The following is a 21,332-nucleotide window of genomic DNA, read 5'->3' as shown; positions in this document are numbered from 1 at the left end:
AAGCTTCTCTGTTCTAGAGCATCTTTTTCTCTAGAGGCAGGTCCAAGAAGAAGCCTTTCAGAGAGAAGAAATGACAATTGCAATGGCTGGGAGGGAGGGAGAGGTGCACATGGGGCTGCCTGGGGACTGGGGAGTGAGGGACCCAAAGGGGCGGCTTTTCTGTCCTCCTGTAGGGTCCCTGGGTCAAGTTTTCCCTCTTCCCAACTTGGGCTGGAGCTGCTGGGCTTACCAGGAGAGCTTGGGAGTACCTGCCTGGGAAAGGGAACTTTAGACTCTGCAATTATGTGCAAAAGTACTCCTGGCTCTCCTAGTCACTTGATCAGCCACCAGGATCAAGCTCCCCCAGAGGGTATAAACCAGGGCTTCAGCGGCCAGTGGGGGCCCAGAACCTAATGGGTTTCCAGGTAGGAGGATGAGCAGAGGTAACCTGATCATCCTGAGAGTTCAGCCCAGGGTCTGAAGTCCTGAGGACTCACCCAGCCAGCTAGATGACTGCTGTGTGTGACCGGGACCAGGCAGTTTGTTCCTCCTCTCCTGACCTGGCCTGTGACAACTGCTCGTGCTTGGCAAAAGGAGAAATGGTTCTTCACCCCAGCAGGCCACCCAGGCATTCAGAGTCCACGGTACAGGGCCAGGGCAGGGCTGGGCTGGGGCTTCCCACCTCCACTCCACATTTTCTCCTCATCGGAAAGCAGGCTTTGCTAGCTGTTCTGAGCCTGGGGGTGGGGGGTGGGGGTCCTTCTGTGGTGTCTAGAATGTTCCCACTTTGAAAGGAGGGACAAAAACATTAGGAATTTGGGATTCAGAGTAGATGAGTTTACCTCCTACCGATTACAAATCAGTTTTAGGTTTGTTGCTGTGGTTTTGCTGTTTCCAGCATCAGCCCTACATCCCAGTGAGTTCTTAGGGTCTAGGCAGCTGGAAGCCTAGGTTGTTCACGTTGCAGTGGACCTTAGTGAGAGCTCCGTCCTTCTTCCTCATCTGTAACATGAGGAGGTGATTTTTCCATGATCCCATGTGTAGCTAACAGTGCAGCTGAGACCCACGGCTCCCAGCTCCTAGCCCCGGGTCCATTCCGGCAGACCACCAGTCCCCGGGGGACCATTTGAGGAAATGACCTTTCTCGAACAACCAGCTATAGCTGTGCAGCCTCGTGATTTCCTTTCTGTGACTTCCAGTGTACATTTATGGGACTGAGAGGTGACTGGGGCTTGAGGAACAGCCTGAGGCCAGGGACTAGGGTGAGACTAATGGGGTCATAGAGAGCTCACACCTGGAACCCTGGCCTCGTGAGCTAGGAGCCCCTTGGGACTGACTCACCCTCCCGAAGAAAGCGAGGCCCTAGAGATACTCTGGTTTCCTTCTGCATAGAGGCGTCCCTTTCTCCTGGCCTTCCTGTCTCCCACCAAGGCTGATACATGTTACTTTACCTATATGCATCTCCACATTGGAAAATCCTTTTTGTTTCCCTGGGTTCTCATCACTCATGTACCCAGAGGTGTGCTGAGGGCATTCGTGTGGCCTTCCCTGTGAATGAGATTGTGGTGGTGTTTTCATGTTTTTGAAACCAGGCCTGAGGTGCTACTACTGTTGTGTGGTGTGTACTCGTGCACATGTGCTCACACGCATGCTTGCATGTTTCACAAGGCCTGAGCAGAGCCCCAGGAGGAGATAAAAAGACTGGGAAGGGACCTCCCTGGTTGAATTTCTCTTAAGTGAGCAATGCTCGATCTTCCCAGATCAGCTCTTTCTTGCTTGTATGTTTGTTTTTCTAGTCTAGCCTGAGGGTGGCCTCTGGTGTTCTTCCTGCCAGTAAAAGGATCTATCTCTGGGGACAACAGAAACCCATCTGCCCCGAAGCACTTTTGGTTGTGCCAAATAAGGAAAAGAGAACACAAAAAGTTCAAAGAAGAGTACCAACTAATATTTAATGAGCATTTAATATATTCCTGGTACCATTCTACATGGTGCCAACACATTTAATCTCCACAATAATCTTATGAAGTAGGTAGTGTTATAACCTATTTTCACAGTTTCACAGAGAAGAAACTGAGGCCCAGAGATACTAGGTAACTCACTCAGGTCGCAGAGGCAGAGCTGAGATGTGATCCACCTGCAGGGGGCATATTTTTTACCCCTGTGCTCTATGCTTCCAGGTGTATTAGACTCACAGAATGTTCATGTTACCCAGTCAGGCCGAGTCCCCGGTGTTTTGCTGGTTGAGCTACAGTGAGCTAGAGATGAAGGAGTTTGCCAGGCCGGCTGAAAAGAGGAAAGAAGAGCATTTGAGCTTAAGAAAAGGCACAAAAGAACAAACACAAAAATAACAACATGGGAATGGTTGTCATTGAGGCATCATGAGGGCAAAGGTGAAGTTAGGGTGGCACCAAAAACAAGAGCCACATAATTTTGGGATCCTCAGTATATGACAGGTGCTCTTCTAAGGCTTTGTCTTCCCCCAGTGAGAACAAAATGCTCCGCCATGTCCTTCCTCTCAGGATACAGGTTCCCCCTTTTTATTTTTTACAGTTGGATTCTTTAGTTTACTTCATTAAAATTTTTTTTCTTTTTAAATAAATTTATACCTCCTTCACCCATTTCTCCCAACCCCAACCGCTGCCTCTGGCAACCACCAATCTGTTCTCTGCCTCTATAAATTTTTTTTTCGTACCTTCCACATATAAGAGAGATCATAGAGTTGCACGAGTAGTATTATTTGTTCTAGTATTTATTTCACTTGCATAATACCCTCAAGGACCATCCATATGGTTGCAAATGACAAGATTTCATTGTTTTTATGGCTGAATAATATTTTATGTATATTTAAGTTCCTCATCCACTTATCCATTGATGGACACTTAGGTTGCTTCCATGTCTTGGCTGCTGTAAAGAATGCAGCAGAGAATATGGGAGTGCATTTATCTTTTCATGTTAATGTTTTCATTTTCTATGGATAAATGTTCAAAAGTAGAATTGCTGGATCATATGTAGCTCCATTTTTAATTTTTTGAGGAACCTCCTTGCTGTTTTCCATAATGGCTACACTAATTTACATTCCCACCAACAGTGCATGAGTTTTCTCTTTTCTCTACATCTTGTTATTTCTTGTCTTTTGATAATAGCCACTCTAACAGGTGTGAGATGATACCTCATTGTGCTTTTAATTTGCATTTTCCTCATGATTAGTGACGTTGAGCATCTTTTCATGTACCTGTTGCTCATCTCTATGTCTTCTTGGAAAAATCTCTATTCAGATCTTCAGCCTATTTTTTAATCAGATTGGTTTTTTTTTTTTTTTGCTATTGAGTTGTATGAGTTCTTTATATATTTTGGATATAGCCCCTTATCAGATACATGATTAGGAAATATCTTCTCCCATTCCATAGGTTGTCTTTTCATTTTGTTGATAGTTTCCTTTGTTGGGCAGAAGTTTTTTAGTACCATGTAGTCTCACTCATTTATGTTTGCTTTTGTTGCTTTTGCATTTGGTGTCAGATTAAAAAAATCATCACCCAGACCTATATCAGGGAGCCTACTGCCTGTGTTTTCTTCTAGGAGTTTTATGGTTTCAGGTCTTACATTCAAGTCTTTAATCCACCTTCAGTTGATTCTTGTATAAGGTATAAGATAGTGGTCAGGTTTCATTATTTTGCATATGCCTGTCCAGTTTTCCCAACACCATTTATTGAAGAGACACCTGTTCTCCATTGTATATTCTTGGCTCCTTTGTCGTAAATTAATTGGCCATATATGTGTGAGTTCATTTTAGGGCACATTGATCTATGTGTCTGTTTTTTTGCCAGTATCATACTGTTTTAATTATTATAGCTTTGAAATATAATTTGAAATCAGTGAGTGTGATGCCAGCTTTGTCCTTTTTTCTCAAGATTGCTTTGGCTATTCAGGGCTTTTTGTGGTTCCTTGCAGATTTTAGCATTATTTGTTCTAGTTCTTGAAAAGTATCATGGAATTTTGATAGGGATTGCTTTGGGTAGTATGGACATTTTAGCAATATTAATTCTTGTTTTTATTTTTATATATATTTATATTTATTTTTTAAAATATTAAAATATATTTATGTTTGTCCAATCTATGAGCACACTGTCTTTCTACTTAATTTTATCTTCTTCAATTTATTTTATTAATGTCTTATAGTATTTAATATAAAAGACTTTCACCTCCTTGGTTAAATTTATTCTTAGGTATTTTATTCTTTTTTATACAATTGTAAATGGGACTGTTTTCTTTATTTCTTTACCTGATAGCTCATTGTTAGTATATAGAAGTGCAGCAGATTTTTGTATATTGATTTTATATCCTGTAACCAGGATGCAGGTTCCTCTTGCTATCATATTTGAACAAATCTGGGACTGGGATGTTCTAAGATTTAGATAGGCAATAAGCCTCTCTGGGCCATTCTCCCCAGACTGTTCCCCACCTTGGTGGCTATTCTTGACCCTCTGGTCTCACTGTAGATGGTGTGGAGAGTGTGCATTGATAACAGAGTGTGATGACAACGTAGTATGGTGAACAGACCATGACAATGGAAATGAGATCTAGATTCTAGTTCCTACTTTGTCAATTTCCAGCATTGTGACTTTCTTCTTTTGATTAAGGTATCATTGATATACAGTCTTATGAAGGTTTCACATGAGTGACATTGTGATTTCAACATTCACCCATATTATCAAGTCCCCCCATCAACCCCATTGCAGTCACTGTCCATCAACGTAGTAAGATACTTTTGAGTCATTACTTGTCTCCTCCATGCTGTACTGCCTTCCCCATGACCTACTTATATTATATGTACTAATTATAATGCCCCTTAATCTCCTTCTCCCTCCCTCCCCGCCCACCCTCTCCAACCCCTTCCCTTTGTTAACCACTAGTCCCTTCTTGGAGTCTGTGAGTCTGCTGCCCAGCACTGCAACTTTAAGTAAATCTCTATATTTCACTTTGCTCACTTATTAAATGGGGAGAATAAATTCTGCTCTCTGCACTTCAGAGGTTTATTGTAGGGGGACCAAAGGAGACAAGGAAAGTGAAACGGCTTTGGAAAGTCATATGCAAATACAAAGGGTGGTGATTTGTTACTTTTGGAAGAGAAGGAAATTAACCCCAACATTGTAAAACAATGGTTTCTACCAAGCAGATAATGGCGGAGGAAAGAGAAAAAAGAGTTCATTCGTGATGATTATGGTGCCTTGTGGTCTCTAAGAGAGACTCAAGTTACCTTTGGGGAATGGGGGCTTTTAGTAACCCTGAACTCTGGCCATCCTAACTCCAAGGGGATGCAGGGCTCTGAGCCCAGGCCAAGCATATCCACGACAGTGTATTTTTCTGGGGAGAATAGTTTGTTGACTTAGCTCTTGGTCTTAGCCAGCAGCCTCTGAAGAGCCTGGATGTGGCAAGATAGGCCTCCCAGAATTTTTCAGTGGTTTGGGCACATACACAATAAAGTAAAAGTTAAGACAGTCAAAACAGTGAGGTTTTCTGGGGGCTTAAATAGCGGGTGATGTTAAGAATATGCTACTTTCTCCCCCTGCCTCACAGATGTTTATGAGTTTGGCCTTTGTCTTAGTTGTGTAGGGATGATCTCTTGTGTGTCCATGCCTGACACCTATCTCAGTGCCTGGCTTAATAAGCAATCAGTAGGTGTTTACAGAATAAGGAGAAAGTGGGAAGGTAGTTAAGGAGCTCCCAGACTTCTCTGTGCTTTCCTGTGAAAAAGGATCTAAGTTATGCCACATGAGACTTGATCTCACAAAGATGTTAGGAGTTGAGAGAGAGCTGTAAGAATGTCATCCCTTTAGGGAAGGGGCACAGAGCTGCAGCTCCTGATGTGCCGTACCAGACGTCCGGCTCCTGGTGTCCAGGGCCTGGAGAGGCCCCCTCACAGAGGTAAGGCAGTCTCAGCGCGTATCCCCGAATGCCTAGGGTCTCCCTGCTTTGGCCTTTCGGCAGAACATTTCAGTGGTTACAAATAAAGGAAAATGTACTTAAATTTACCCAAATATGTGTAAAGCTCTCACTCTTGGCATTTCAAGGGAGGAATATAGAATCAGTCTTTTGGTGCTGTGACCTGTATTCAAGATATAAGGTCTAACAGTGAAGTGTGTCTTCTATGTACAAGTATTGCTGACTTGAGAAATGATTCATCCTGGCATAAAGAGCCCTGACCGTGGAGATAGGGTAAGTTCACCTTGGGAAAACTGTAATTTTAGTTTGTTTATTTGCTTTCAGCAGATTAGACCAATATTTAGGACGTCGTTACAGCTTTTTCTGTCGAGGAACTGGCTCACTAGTGGCAGATAGCTGTACATTTGGCGGATGTGCCAAGCAAGAGAAATGCTGCCTGCTGTTGGGATCCCAGGTCTCCTTCAAAGCTCTGGGGTGTTGCCCCGAAGTGATTCTCTGTCAGAGCAAAGGTCGGTCGGCCTCTTGCTCCTGCTCCAAACTGAGCAATGCCTAAAAGTGGCTGCGGAAATGACCTCCGCTCTCAGCCCCTCGCTTCTTTGCAGTCTGAGCCCCTCGGCTCTCAACCGTGGCAGCAGTCCTACTAAGGAGTTCTATCTAGCTCTCCCAGATCTTCTCAGGGGACTGCTGGTCACTGCAGACTACTCATTCCTACATGGAAATGGAAAATAAAGTTAACTTTTACGTTGTTGCCATTGTGATTCACGTTAACTGATATGCTCTGCTCTTCACACTGGCTCGCAGAAAGCTCAGAGCCAAATTTGAGGCCCATCACTAGCAAACGGTATCAAATCAAATGTAGTAATTTTGGATGTTAACCTTAGCTTATCTTATTGTTCCTATTCTTTTCCCCCTTAACCAGTATTTCTTCATATTTTACAACTTTGGAATCAATTCTAATTTTTTTTTTACATAGCAAGATTAAGAATACATGAAAAAATTTTTAACTAAAACCTTTAATTAATTAAAAACTAAATAATGCCTAACCTTTATCTAACATTAGTGCTGTAAGCATTACTGTGCTCTAAACATTACTGTCCAAGATCTTGATGTATATTAACTCATATTTCTTTACAGCATTCCCATAAACAAATTCTACTATTACCATTAAACTGAAAGGCTGAAAGCTTAATCAACCTCCCCAAGGCTACTAAGCCTCTGAATTGCTTAAGAAAGAGTGAATGTAACTTAAAACAAATAATGCCCTCTACCTCCTCCTAGATGTCATTTAATGAGCCTTCCTTCCATGAAGTGTGCAAAGTTCTTTGTATACATTGTATTATCTCTCCAACAATCCTCCTTGGTAGGATTATTAAGGACAAGGAAAGTGAGGTTCGGAGAGGTTTAGTAACTTGTCTTGGAGTCCTGTTATTTGGAAATGGCAGAATCAAGGTTTAAGCATAGACCTATTACGATTCCGAACCGTGCCCCAGTTCTCTTCTCAACTCCTGACCTTAGTGGCTATCCAGCCGCCAGTCTGACTTACATCCTTGTTGGTGGAAAGGACACACTATTTCATGGCAAAACCAGGAAGGAAAATGCCTCTTGTCTGACCCTCACCTCAGTCCCTTGACCCCTCTTCCAGAGCTGAGCACTAATTGCTTCTGGAAGTATTTTGGGCTTCTAGGAAAACTACGATTCTAAAAGACTATTCCTAAAGGGTATTTCAACTTCAGCAAAAGAGGTCTTGGCAAAATGGCCTGCCTCATCATGCTGAGAGGAACCCAAATCATCTTTCTTGGACCTTAGCAGGATTCCATTATGTGAATATTTTTACCTGAATAATGAACCAGCCAGAAGTAGCCTGCAGTGTGGAGCTTGTGGGGATCAGGGGCCCGAGTGACAGCTTCTTTATTGCATCACCTTGTTCTCTCTGGAATGGGAGGAACTCGATCATGGTGCCCTGGGGTTGAAGAAAGAGGACCCGGGGATCAGGAGCCCTCAGTTTCAGTCCTGGTTACATGAGTCAGCTGTGCATTCTAAGTCAGTCCACCGTTTCGGGCCTCAGAGCTTCTGATACTTAACATGGAGCCACTGGAGGGGCTGATGGACTAACATCCCTTCCTGGTTATAACATTTATGGTTGCAGATGCTCCTTTAGACCATTGACTGTCTTGGGTCCCCTGGCGGACCCGCAGAACTCCTCTCCTGGTCAGTCTTATCTTCTCCGTGCCCAGAGAGCCCCAGGTGTCCGCTCTCTGTGCCTCGGGCCTCATGCGTACGATGTGTGTGTTTTCCTGGAAGCTGTGTAAAGGACACTCATTGACGGGTGAGCCTGTGATCTGGAGCTGGCAGCGAGATGGTGCACAGCACAGAACAAGCAGCCCTTTCAGGCACTCAACCTTGGCGGCATAGTATGGAACTCATTCTTGGGAAGCTGGAGCCTGCTGGCAGCTGCTTCTCTTCAGCCTGCATGCCAGGCCCGGCCAGAGCCCGGACAGATGGAGCTGTGCCTGGGCATGCGGCGGCCGCACTGGTAGTTTTCCACTCTGGGAAACTGGAAGGTAAATCGGCTTTTCTGTCCAGGAGATTGGTGGGTAGTGCAAGTGTCAAGATACCACCAAAACAACTCAGCAGGCAAAAATCCAAGACAGCTCTTTGCAGCTGGGTCTCTTGCTTCCCTCGCATTCTCCACCCTTTCATGCTCCTCGTATTTCATAACGTGGCGTTCAGAGACAGGTTGATAGGGTCTGATAAACATAAAGTGGGCTGGGAGAGAGCAAGAGGACCTGGTGCTGAGGGCTTGGCAGTTCCGAGTGTTCACTCTTGGCTGGGATCCCTGCCACAGAAGGAGTGTACCAAAAATAGGCACATTCAATAGGAAAACCACACTGGTACTCTGAGAACTGCCACGTTGGTTGCCCTGGGCCAAGGCTTATCCGGGTTCCAAAGACCCACTAGGAAGAGAAAGGCCTTCCAAGACCAGGTTGCCTGTTCTCCTGTGCCCGTTCTCTGAGGTCCCTGGGAATACGGATTCACCACGAAACTGCCCGATAGCTGCTTTGCCAGCTCTTATCTCTGAATTCCCTGGACTCATCCTTGTATTCCTTGGTCCCAGGTCTGGAAAGACCTCCAGACCCCCTCCCATTGTCTGAAGAGGCCCAGAGCCTCACTCTGGCACCGAACAGGGATCCATATCAAGGTGCAGAGGGAGACTGCTGTCTTTTTTTCCCATCCTCCATGCCCGCCCTCACCAAAGGCTGGGGATCCCTCCTTAGCACGGCTTGCTGGATGCGTTATCTGGTGTCCACCGACTGATGTTCATTTCAGAGCTTTTCTTCCTCCATTGCAAATGCGCACAGAGCCCTTGAAAGAGCATCCCCTTGCTCACTTTCTCCTGGAGATGGCTGTGACCCGGGAATGGAGCGGTGCTCACTGTGACAGACCCTGACCCCCAGTGGAACAAAGCCCTGCCTGCCGACAAGCGGCTGAGCAGCATCCTTCTGCAGCAAACCCATGCTGGGTACCTGCTCCGGCCGGGCGCTCCGGCAGTTTCTGGGGCCGAGGAATGAGTGAATCACAGCACCTGCCCTTGACAGTCCAACACGTGGTGACGTTCTCATTCATCCTTCTCGCTACCTTGTTGTTTACTTATTTATTTGTCAGTGTTCATGGAGCTGTGTGTAGGTGCGAAAAGGAAGAACCTGACATAATCACTATGCTCAAAATTGCTTAAGGTGTCAGTACGGAGGAAAACAAACACAAGCGAAATGGAAAACCTCTGGTAAAGATTATTTACTCAGAGTACCCCCCGCCCTAACTTTTATCCCCCGTAACTATTTCAGTGTTTTCCATAACTTTGTTACACCACCTGAAGTAGTAATAGTAATAGCCATCATCAAATAGATAATTTGACTATTGAAAATCGATCACCTTTCTTCTGTCTTTTGTACCAAAATGTAAGGTCCATGAGATAAGTCATTTTATCTGTCTTGTTCACTACTGTATCTTCATTGCAGGAACTTAGTTGTTAGATAAATATATGAACAGCCATTAAATAAGTACATTTGTTAGGCAAGCCCATGAACAAACAGATAAGTTGCAATAAACTATGGAATGACTCAAAATTATAAGGGAGTCTCACCTACCCTGGCTAAACACCATTAGTCTGAGATAGCCTTGCCTAACTTTCCTGGCGTCTGTTTTTAAGTCCTGTCATTTAACAACAGGAAACATTTAACAACAGGAAAATTTTCTTTGATCCACTTTTTCAACAGATATTTCCTGAATACTGAGTTAATACTGAGCTAGGCCCCCTACTAGAAACTGGGGAGACAACAGAGAGTGATACAGCCTGCAGCCCTGTACCTGTGACACTCCTCAGTGGGGAGATGAAAATCAAACCGTTATTTATATTTCAGGTGTGGCAAGCACTGTCAAGGAAAACCAGGGTGTTAGGAGAACGTGGAACGGTGATTCCTGCTTTACCTGAGGGCACAGAGGAGCTCCCCGAGAGAGGACAGGCTGAGAGCGGGAGGGTCAGCAGGAGTCGGCAGGCGAGGCCGGGAGAGGAGGAGCACACAGAGAGACCTTGAGGTTGGAGGGGACTTGGTGCATGAAGCTCAAACAAGCCCGGTGTGCTGCGATGCAAAGAGCAAAGATGGGGGGATAGTGGACTGTGAGACCAGAGAGGTAGGACGAAGCCCGATCACGTAGACCTCACGGGTCACATTAACCTAAGAATGGACAGCTGTTAGACGGTTCATGCCAGAACAAAGGCTTAGGAAGCTCTCTGGTCTGCTTAGGACTTCTGTGCAGGGAGGGAGGATAAGGGAACCAGGACAGGAGCTAGAAGGCATTATGAAGTCCAGAGGCAAGGTGGTGAGGTCGGACCCCACATGGGAAGAGCTGAGGAGGAGGGAGATAGCTGGAGTCCAGGAATTTGCAGGAAGTGGTATCTGTGGGATTTGCTGATGGACTGGGTGATTCTCTAGGCCACGTCTACCTCTCAGTTCTGGGTTGCCATTAGCAGGAATAACATCTCCTCTCCCAGAATTCCACTCTGGTCACCAGGCAGAGGCTCCGAACCACCTGTCTCGGCTCAGGGGAAGCGTTTCCAGTTCTCATCACGGTGTCGGCCCTGCTGTCCGCACGCAGGTGTGATGGAAGGTCTGGAGGTGATGAGGCGGAGAGCAGTCCCGACGCACTTGGCATTTCCTTTATGTGGAGAACCAAAGCCTGGTCTCACCCCCCCAGATCCTCCCTTATCAGACCTGAGTGCGTCTTCGAGTCCCCAGTGCAAACATAGTTGGCTGCACCTGACTCCCAGAATGTCTGATTCAGGGGGTCCGGGATGGGGTCTGAGAATTTGCATTTCTAACAAGTTCCCAGGTGATGGTGACACCGCTGGTCCTCGGATCACAGCTCTAGCAGGATAGAGAAGGCAAGCAGAGAGCCTTCGGGAAGGGAACTGGCACTCCCGGGACACCGAATAGAGTATCCTAGATGGGATCTCTCTCTGTTAAATAGGAAAATTCCTGTATAGGTTTAGTTAGAACACACCATAGAAAGGATTCCGGAGCCCAGGAAATATAATCAAACTAAAATGTTTCATAAAAGCAGCAGCTGCAGTTCTGTGAAAACTTGCTGGCTGCTGTTCCCAGAAGAAGCAGCCCCCAGTGGGGCAGTTGTTTGCAACAATATCACGGTTCACCCAGTGCAATCCTCCTTCCCCATTTCTGGTTTACTTTAGGTGTTCTGAGAAACCCAAGTCCTCATATCCCCATGGCCCCGTGACTAGAGATGTATGACTGCCAGGAATGAAAGCCCCGTGGGTCTGTGCACGGCTGCCTGACGTGGTCCTGGAGAATCACCGCGTGTCCAGGATGGAAGGGACCTGGGGGCACTGGGTCCTGAGCCTGCCTGCACAGCAGAGTCACCCAGGAAACTTTAAAAATATTCAGGTTCCTAGGCTCTGTTTTGGTCACACCAAAGAGAAGTCTCTAAGAGGGGGACAAGCATGTATTCTGGAACCCTCCCAAGCGATTCTAAAACCGTTAGTCCACATACTGGCTTTTGGGAACTGCTGCCTGAGAAAACGACTAACCCAGTTCCCTTGCTTTCCACAAGAGGAAACAAAGAGGGTGTGGAGTTTGCTTAGAGCACACATGGTGTGAGTGGTAGAGCCAGGAGCAGATCTGAAGTCTTTTTTGATTTTCAGAGTTTGTATAGCTTAGTGAGGTCACAGTCATTAGAATCAGATTCTAGACTGAGTTAGTATTTACTCAGTGAGTGGCCTGGGGCCGTTATTTAAACTCTTACTTGCAGAGTGGGTGATTAGTGGGAAACATGAAATAAGGAGAAAATACTTAGCGCATTGCCTAACACTTGATAACTATTTCTAAATGCCTGTTATTGTTACTGTGTTTCACTGAATTTAGGAAACTGCTGACCCTGAAAGGTATTGTTACTTTGTGTAACTCTAAGAAAAAGGAGACAAAACTATGACTCTTTGCTTGTAAGATGCATTCAGAGTTCAGATATGTTAACATGTGAAAAAGGGGGAAATGTGGTATTCCACTTCTCTTTCCTCAACCCTGTAGAGATGATTCCATTAGTAAATTCAATTCTTAAGCAGCAGAGGACATTTCCCCAAGAAGCACCCTTAGTTTTCTTGAGGAGCAGCAGGGGGGCCAGTGTGGCTGATGCGGAGAGGGGGTGGAGAGGAGGTCCGAGACAGCCACCGGACAGGTGATGCTGGCTCCCGAGAGCGTGTGCAGATTCCGAACGTGTCTGTGCTGGAGGAGGGAAGTCAGTGGAGAGCTAAGAGCACAAGAGGTCCATGATCTGACTTACGCTGAGTAGATCCACAGGGCGCGGTGGACAAAGGGAGACCCTTTAGGAGTCACTGTTCCATCCCTGGCGAGAGAAGACACAGAACTGGCATGAATGGTAGCAGAATATGTGGGAAGAAGTAGGTGGGATACGGAAATATTTTCAGCGTAGCTAATAGGATTTTACATCAGCTGATGGTCTGGCTATGGAGTCAAGGTGGCCTTAAGATTTTTGGCTCCAGAATTTGGGAGAATATTGTTGGCAGAAATGGAAGAGACTGGTGGTGAGGTTTGGAGGGAGACTGTATTTTACCCCACCGTGTTCCTACTCCTCATCTATGTCTAAAGTTTGCCTTCTTTCATCAATGAATATTCTTGAGTACTTCTTCTCTTCCCTGATGTGCATTGAGAATAAAAGTGAATAAGATGTAGTCTCCCCTGTTTTCTTCAAAGAGTTTGCCATCTGTAGGGGAGGTAGGACTCACCCCTGGATAATGATGCTACAAAGCAGTAGGAACCCACTGCCCACAGAGAGATTAGAAATGCGGAAGGAGGAGTTTATTGGAATCGGGACTACCCTTCCTCAGAAATGCTTGTGGCGGCTGAGTGCAAGTTCATTTACCTTGCAAAGGAGAATGCTGGATAACAACTGGAGGTGGGCTTTCTCCTTCAGGTACGCCAACCTCCTGGCCGTGCCTTCTGGCCCCTGCTGCCCCCTGTGTGAAACCGCCTCGCCTCAAAGAGGAGCCCAGCTGGCTGGCTTCCTTCACTCAGATCTCTGCTCAGCCGCCTTATTTGAAAGGCTCTGATCTCTTTACCTAAAAGAGCACCTACTTGCTTTCCATTCTTAATTTTCTTCACAACATTACCATCTTCTCTCGTGTTATATATTTATCTGCTTATTGTCTGTTTCTCCACCCCTATAGCACCAAAAACTGACCATTAAGTGAGTGAATAAATACAAATCAAAATTTTTTAAAAAACATGGATATGGAAAACACCAAGCAAATGAGTAGATTATCGTGCTGGGAGTGAAGTTGGAGACAGGCCTGGATTCACAGACAAAGCTTTGGTTTCGGAAGGGAGGCAAGGTGCGGGAGGGCAGCTCTGCCGCTCCCCTGCAAGGCTTCCGCCACAGCGTGGCACGGTGCGAGGCACAGGGCACTCTTGCCGTTAAAGCAGAGGGGCAGTCTGGTGCATGGGACGAACTTGGCGTTGGGACTCAGGAATATGATCTAAGTCAAACCCCTACCACTTAAATAGCTGTGGGACTCCAACTGGCTGCCTCCTATATAATTTGAGAATAATAGTACATGCCCTGTCTACCACATAGGGTTGTAAGGGTAAAAAGGAGCGGAGCTATGGACCAGCACTTTGCAAATTGTGAAGAACTGTATTTTAGGGGTCAGGATAGCAACTAGGGGTGCTGTGACATAGATGACAGCCATAGGAGCGAGGAACGCCTGCTTTAGCCAGCCAGGGACCCCCCACCCCCCACCCACCGGGGGGACCCTTGGGGGCGATATGCATGCAGGAGAAGGGGCAAAGGGAAAGCAGAGTTCTACTTCATCAGGAGCTGGGCTTGTGTTCCAGACGCCGAAGGCAGGAAGCTGGTACACTGGCCTGAGGCCTGCAGCATGTGGGTTAAAGGCATCAAGGAAGGGTCCAGAGCAGGCTCGGATCAGGGCAGGGCCTCCACCACATAAAGGGATGGGGAGACGAGAGGGCCGCGCCCTGTGCATGATTTCAGACATGTACACTGACCTCACTCGTTGGTAATTCTGGCCTCATTGGCATCCTGTGTTAATATTTGCTCATCCTTACTCCTCCCTTCAATTTTTACATTCCAGAGAGTTTAGAATTTGAGAATCTGATGCTTCATTCCAGAATGGCCCTTGAGATTCAAGCATAGTGATTATCTACAGAACCGATCACCTCAGATGCAGAAATCATGGGCAAAGTGATGCGAAAGCCCATGTTCATCTCTTGAGTGAAATCTGACTTGGAAATGCAGTGGTCGGGCACACGGCGGTGTTTCCCTGGGTGTATGGCCTTCGTGCTGTTTCTGGAAGTACCAGCTGATGCTCGGCCTGGAGCAGTCCCCTCTCCCCAGGTCACACAGTCCCCTCTCCCCAGGTCACACAGGAACCCAGGCGCTTCGCTTGGGATGGTGCGGGCAGAAGGGCCTCTTGCCTCCGGCTCCTCATGGTTGCACGGATAGCCTCGTTCTCCATGCCCGTGATGCTCCCTAAGGACAGTTCTGCCGTTTCTCTGCCCAGCTTGGGCACCATACTCACATGAAAGCATTTTCCCTTTGTTTGCTACCTCTGCGGGGTGTTCCAGGAAACAGGGCTTGGTCTGTCAGTGCTGTAAAATGACTACCTTTGTCCCCTTCCCAGCCTAGGAAGTCTCACTTTTCTGTCTGCCACCGCTACCCCACCCGACTCCATCCCTTAACAACTGCTTTCCAGGAAGCCGTTGTCTTCAAGCAGTTTCTTATTTCTGTCCTGTAAACATAAACCTCCCATGGGGTGAAGGAATGTGAAGGCCTGACTGCCTGCTTTGCAAAGGGAAGCGAAAATACACAAATAAAAATCTCCATATACTATCCTGTCCCAGAGTTACTTTTTAAAAAACAGCTTCATTGAAGTATAATTGTTGCAATAAAATGCACACGCTGAAAGCACACAATCTGATCAGTGTTGACATTGTATATAAAGCTGTGAAATCATCACCATAATCGAGATAATGACCATATCCATCCCTGGCAGAGATTTCTTTAAGCTCCTTTGTAATTCCTCCCTCCCCCCCCAACTCCTTCCCCCAGGGAACTGCTGGTCTGCTGCTCTCTGTTGCTATAAATTGACTTGTTTTCATTGTCTAGAATTGTATATAAATGGAAGCCTACACTATGTGCTCTTTTTGTCTGACTTCATTTGCTCAGCATAATTATTTTGAAATTCTTCTGGGTTGTAGTGTGTATCAGTAGATCGTTCTTTTTTTGCTCAGTAGCAGAGAGGAGGTGAAGCAAATGAGGTAGCTAGGGCATAAAATGCAAAGAGGACTCACTCTGTGACCCTGTAAAGGCAGCATGACACCCCCATACCTGGGAGGGGAGTCCTTGCACTGTGAACCCTACACTCCTCACTTGCTTCTTTCTAATCCCAGGCCTGCTGAGCTACCATATGGTTCTATCATACGGTGCATTGTAACTTGTTTATCCACTTACCTGTAGATGGACATATTTGTTTCCTGATTTGGACTGTTTATTACAATAAAGCTGCTATGAACACTCAGTCTTTGTATGGCCACGTACTTTTATCTCCTTGGGGTAAATACCTAGGAGTAGAATAGCTGCATGGTATGAAGGTATATGCAAATGTACATGTAATTGTATATGTGGGTCTACGTCTGGACTTTTTCCTGACTCGGTGGTCTATTTTTCTATCTGTACACCAATATCACACTGTCTTGATTGCTTCCTAAGTCTTAAAACATGATTTTAATTCTCCTTTTATCTTCTTTTTCAAGGTTGCTTTGGCTATTTGGGGATCTTAGCATTTCCATATGAATGTTAGAATCATTTTGTTTATGTCTGCAAAAATGCCTGCTGAGATTTTGGTTAAGTAGAAGGGCCACCTAAATAGTATTGAGTCTTATGATTTGTGAACATTGTCTGTATCTCCATTTATTAATATTATTCTCCCAGCAATCTTGGATGGTTTTCAGTGTACAGATTTTTCACATCTTTTGTCATGTTTCTCCCTAAGTATTTTATATTTTTTGATACTCTTGTAACTCTTAGCTGTTCGTTGCTAGTATATAGAAATGACAACTGACTGTTGTGTCCTCAAATGGTGCTAAACTCATTTGTTGGTTCTAAATAGTAGGTCTAATTCTCATTTATGGATTCCATCTGATTTTTTAAAAATATAACTGATCGTATTACCTGCTGTTAAGGACAGTTTTACTTCTGCCTTTCCAATTTGGGTGCCTTTTATTATCCTTTTCCTTTCCCTTATTACCCTATCTGGAAATTCCAATATAATGTTAAGTAGACGTGTTCACAGCAAATATCTTTGTCTTGTTCCTGATTTTAAGAGTAAAACTTTCTGTCTTCCACTATCACATATGATATTAGCCATGGATTGAGGAAGTTTCTTAGTCCTAGTTTGCTGAGAATTTTTACCAGGAAAGGATATTTGATTTTATCAGATGCATTTGCTGTATCTATTGAAATCATGAAATAATTTCACTTATTGTATGTTTCTATGGTGAATTACATTGAATGATGTCTGAATGTCAAAGTAACCTTGCATTCCTAGAATAACTCCCACCTCATTGCGATGTATTATCCTTTTTATATGTCTTTTACATTTAACATGCTAAGATTCTGTTTAGAACTTAAGCATCTATGTTCATGTGGGATACTGGTCTGTAGTTTTCTTATAATGTTCCTGTCATTTTTTCTATCAGAGTAATACTCACTTCATAGGATCAGTCAGGAAATATCCTCTTCTCCTCAATGTTTTGGAAGAGTTTGTGAGTGTTGGTATTATTTCTTCCTGAAATATTTGGTAGAATTCAGCAGGAAGGACATCTTGGCCTAGAGTTTTCTTCATAGGAAGTTTGTTAACTATATGTTTAATTTCTTTCAAATATATGGGGATATTCACATTATCTGTTTCTTTATAAGTGAGCATTGGTAGTTTGTATCTTTCAATAAATTTGACTACTTCATCTGGAAATTGTTGACATAAAATTGTTTATATTATTTCTCTTACTATACTTTTAATATCTTTAATATCTGTAGGATCAGTAGTGATTCAACTTCCCTTGTTCCTGGTGTTAGTGGTGTCTTCTTTTTTTCCCCCAGTCAATCTGGCTGGAGATCTGTCCTTTGTTTTTCTTCGTCTTGTCAAAGAACCAGCTTTTGATTTTATTGAGTTTCTCTTGTTTTTCTGTTTTTTTATTTCATTGATTTCCACTGATATATTTGTTATCTCTTTTCTTATAATTACTTTGCATTTAATTTGCTCTACTTTTTCTAGTTTCTTAAGGGGAAAAGCTGAGGTCGCTGCTCTGACACCTTTCATTTTCCCAACATAGGCTTTTAGTGTGGTAATTTTCCCCATTAGTACTTCTCAGAGGTAGGTACAAACTTTGTTATATTCTCATTATTTTACAGTACAGAATACTGTCTGATTTCCTTTTTGGTTTATTCTTTGGCCTATGGCATATTTAGGAGGGTATAAGTTTGCAAATATTTGAGGATTTTCCAGATATCTTTCCAGTATTTATTTCTTTAAATAGTCATTGCTTTACTATCAGAGAACATGTTTTGTATGACTTGACTTTTTAAAAATGTATTGAAACTTGTTTTATGGTCCAGCATATTGTCTATCTTGGTAAATGTTACATGTGCATTTGAAAACAGTGTGTATTTCTGTGCTGGTGGGAAGGCAGTTCTGTAAATGTCAAGTAGGTAAAACTGGTGGATAGGGTTTGAATCTTCAGTATCCTTACTCATTTTTGTCTACTTGTTTTTTTTCAAATCATTGAGATAAAAGTGTTGAAATTTCCAACTCTAATTGTGCGTTTGTCCATTTTTTCCCTTGCAGTCACTGTTTGTGAGGCTCTGTTACGTGGATAAACATTTAGGAACATGATGTGCTCTTGAAGAACTAACCCCTTTATCATTGTGAAATACCATCTTTATTCCTGTCTTGAAATCTATTGTGTGTTACTATATCCACTTCAGGTTTCTTTTGATTAAGTTTTCATTATATATCTTTTTCCCTCTTTTTTACTTGTAACTTTATCCATGTTTTGTATTTAAAGTGTGTTTCTTGTAGGCAATATACAGTGTGACTTTAAAAAAAAATCTGTTCTGACAGTTTCTACTTTCTAATTAAGATACTTAGACCATTTATATATAATGGGATTGTTTGTGTAGTTAATTTAATTTTAGTTTTTGGTTTTTAAAAATTAAGTATAGTTGATATACAATATTATATTCATTTCAGGAGTATAACAGTGATTTGACAATAATATACATTATGAAATGCTCACCATGATAAGGTTAGTTACCCTCTGTCACCACACAATTATTAAAATATTATTGACTGTGTTCCCTATGCTGTATTTTTCATCCCCATGACTTATTTATTTTATAATTGGAAGTTTCTGCCTGTTTATCCCCTTCACCTATTTTGCCATCGCCCACCCAACCCCCCATGGCAACCACCAGTTTTCTGTGTTCATGAGTCTTTTTTTGTTTTGTTTGTTCATTTGTTTTATTTTTTTTTCAGATTCCACATATAAGTGAAATCATCTTTCTCTCTCTTATTTCACTTTGCATAATGCCCTCTACAATCCACATATGGTTAATTAAAAAATCTGTATTCTTGCGATTTGCTTTCTAGTTGTCATTTCTGTTCTTTGTTTCCTTTTTTCTGCCTTTTTTTCAGTTAATTGAATTTTGATGATTCCATTTTCTCTCTTATTGACTTATTACCTGTTAAGTTTTAAAAAAGTATACTAAGTGCTTGCATTAGGGTATGTTGTATACATCTTTAACTAGGTAAAGTCTGTCTTCAAGTTGACATGATATCCCGTCACATAGAGTATAAGAACCTTTCAACAGGTTAACCATTTTTTCCCATTTCACCTTTATGCTACTGTTATGTATTGCACTTCCGTATATGTTATAAACCCCACAATATATTGTTATTATTTATGTTTGAATAGTCAGTTACCAATTAGAGATGTAAATAACATGAAAAATCATCTTATATATTTACTATATAATTACCATTTCCAGTGGGAAATTTGCTGTTATCTTTATCTCAGGTCCTCTGTTTATAACATGTCCTTTTTTTCTGGATGCTTTAAAACCTTTCTCTTTATCACCTGTTTTAAACAATTGGGTTATGGTATCCTGTTGGTGTAATTTTCTTCATGTTTCTTGTGCTTCAGGTCATTGGGCTTCTCGGGTTTATAATTTCCATCAAATTTGAAGAAAACTTCCACCAATTTTTATTCAAAATGATTTTCTGTCTCCCTCTCTTCTTCTTCAGGGAATTTATTTACAAGTGTATTAGGATGTTTGAAATTGTTCCACAACTTATTGATATTCTGTTTTTTGTTGTTTGATTGAGTCTCTTCTCTGTCTTTGTTTCATTTTGGATAATTTAAGACTGTCTTTAAGGTCACTAATCTTTTCTTCAGTGTATAACTGCCTTTAACCCCATGCAATGTATTTTACCTCATGCATTCAAGTTTCATCCTGGAAATTTTTCCATCTTTTCCATATCATCTATAGTTCTCCTTATGTTTTTGAAATATACAATACAGTTATGACTGTTTTAATGTTCTTTTCTTCCAATTCTAACTTCTATGTTAGTTCTGAATCAGTTTCAATTGATCGCTTTTTTCTTGTTATAGGTTCTCTTTCCCTGCTTCTTTACATGCCTGGCATTATTTATTTTTTTATTCATTTATCTGAAATTTAAGTAGAGCTAGGAATCCTGAATTTTATTGGGCAACCCTATGTCCTGAGAGTTTTAATCCCTTTGTCACCCCCTCCTGTCTTTGTCTCCTCCAGCCTCTGCCAGGTGCTCACTCGCTGGGTCACAGCCCGGGCCTTCTCCCCCGCTAGGAGGCTGGCATGACTGTGGGACTCATTTTGTTTTCCTGTCTCTCAGGGATGGCTGTCCTTTGCTGTCTGATATGCATTATACTGAAACCTAATTTTTCATATACTTTGCCCATTTTTTAGTTGTTTCACCCAGGAAGGTAAATCTGCTTCCTGTTACTTTGTCTTGGTTGTAGATCGTCTCGTCTCCAGAGGTGATTATTTTTAGGCAGAGGCCAAAGCACGATACCGGTGGGGGCCAAAGCTGTGTGTTCAGTTCCTCCCCGGGACCACCGGTGGCTTTGCCCCCGAGTTTCGTGAACTCAGTTACCCAGAGAAGAAAGAGTGCTGTGCATCCTCGGCAGTGCCTGGTCCTTACGAGGAGGACCCAGCGCTGCCGGGAAACCCATCAGAAGTGTGCATCTGCTAATAAGGCCGTGGGGATGGGCCGTGGGGTTGCCACCAAATGAAAGGATAAATTATGTTACATTACTTGTCAGTTTGGACCAAAAGAGAGGTTTGGCCGAGGGTCGGTGCCTGGAGGGTTGGATGCTAATGAATTTGGAGGCAGGGCCAGGAGGAAAAGGCTGCGAGAGTCGAGAAGGTCAAGCTGGGCTACAGGGGACTTGGGAAGGTTTCCGTCCTTTTCTTCCCTGTCCAATGAATTATATTCTTCCTGGGGTGGGGGTGGGGAGTCCTCTGGAAATAAAATAAAAGCATTTCCTCTGTTTTCTCTTCGGTTTCTCAGCCATATGCCGCTATCCTCTGGGCATGTCAGGAGGCCACATTCCAGATGAGGACATCACAGCTTCCAGCCAGTGGTCAGACTCCACAGCTGCCAAATATGGAAGGTGGGGATAGATACCCCAAAAAGCCTGAGTTCTTGTTTGGATAGATTTCCCGGCTCAAGGGGCTGGGGAAGAAGGGTAGTGCTTGGGGGGAGCTGG

At 43.6% G+C, this 21,332-nt stretch overlaps 1 protein-coding gene across 4 annotated transcripts in view; it reads left to right on the top strand.

Annotated features, from left to right (window-relative positions):
- Nucleotides 1-21,332, top strand: part of DDR2 (discoidin domain receptor tyrosine kinase 2) — a 135,187-nt gene that overhangs the window by 78,961 nt on the left and 34,894 nt on the right. For all 4 annotated transcript variants that reach the window (XM_036922853.2, XM_036922854.2, XM_057495053.1 and 1 more), the window contains one exon: nucleotides 21,134-21,236. In XM_036922853.2, coding sequence (XP_036778748.2) covers nucleotides 21,134-21,236 — 103 coding nt within the window. The remainder of the gene's footprint in view (nucleotides 1-21,133; nucleotides 21,237-21,332) is intronic.

The sequence above is a fragment of the Manis pentadactyla genome, chromosome 19 (genome assembly GCF_030020395.1).
Source record: "Manis pentadactyla isolate mManPen7 chromosome 19, mManPen7.hap1, whole genome shotgun sequence".
In the NCBI taxonomy this organism is placed as follows: Eukaryota; Metazoa; Chordata; class Mammalia; order Pholidota; family Manidae; genus Manis; species Manis pentadactyla.
This window is presented reverse-complemented; position numbering and strand designations above follow the sequence as displayed.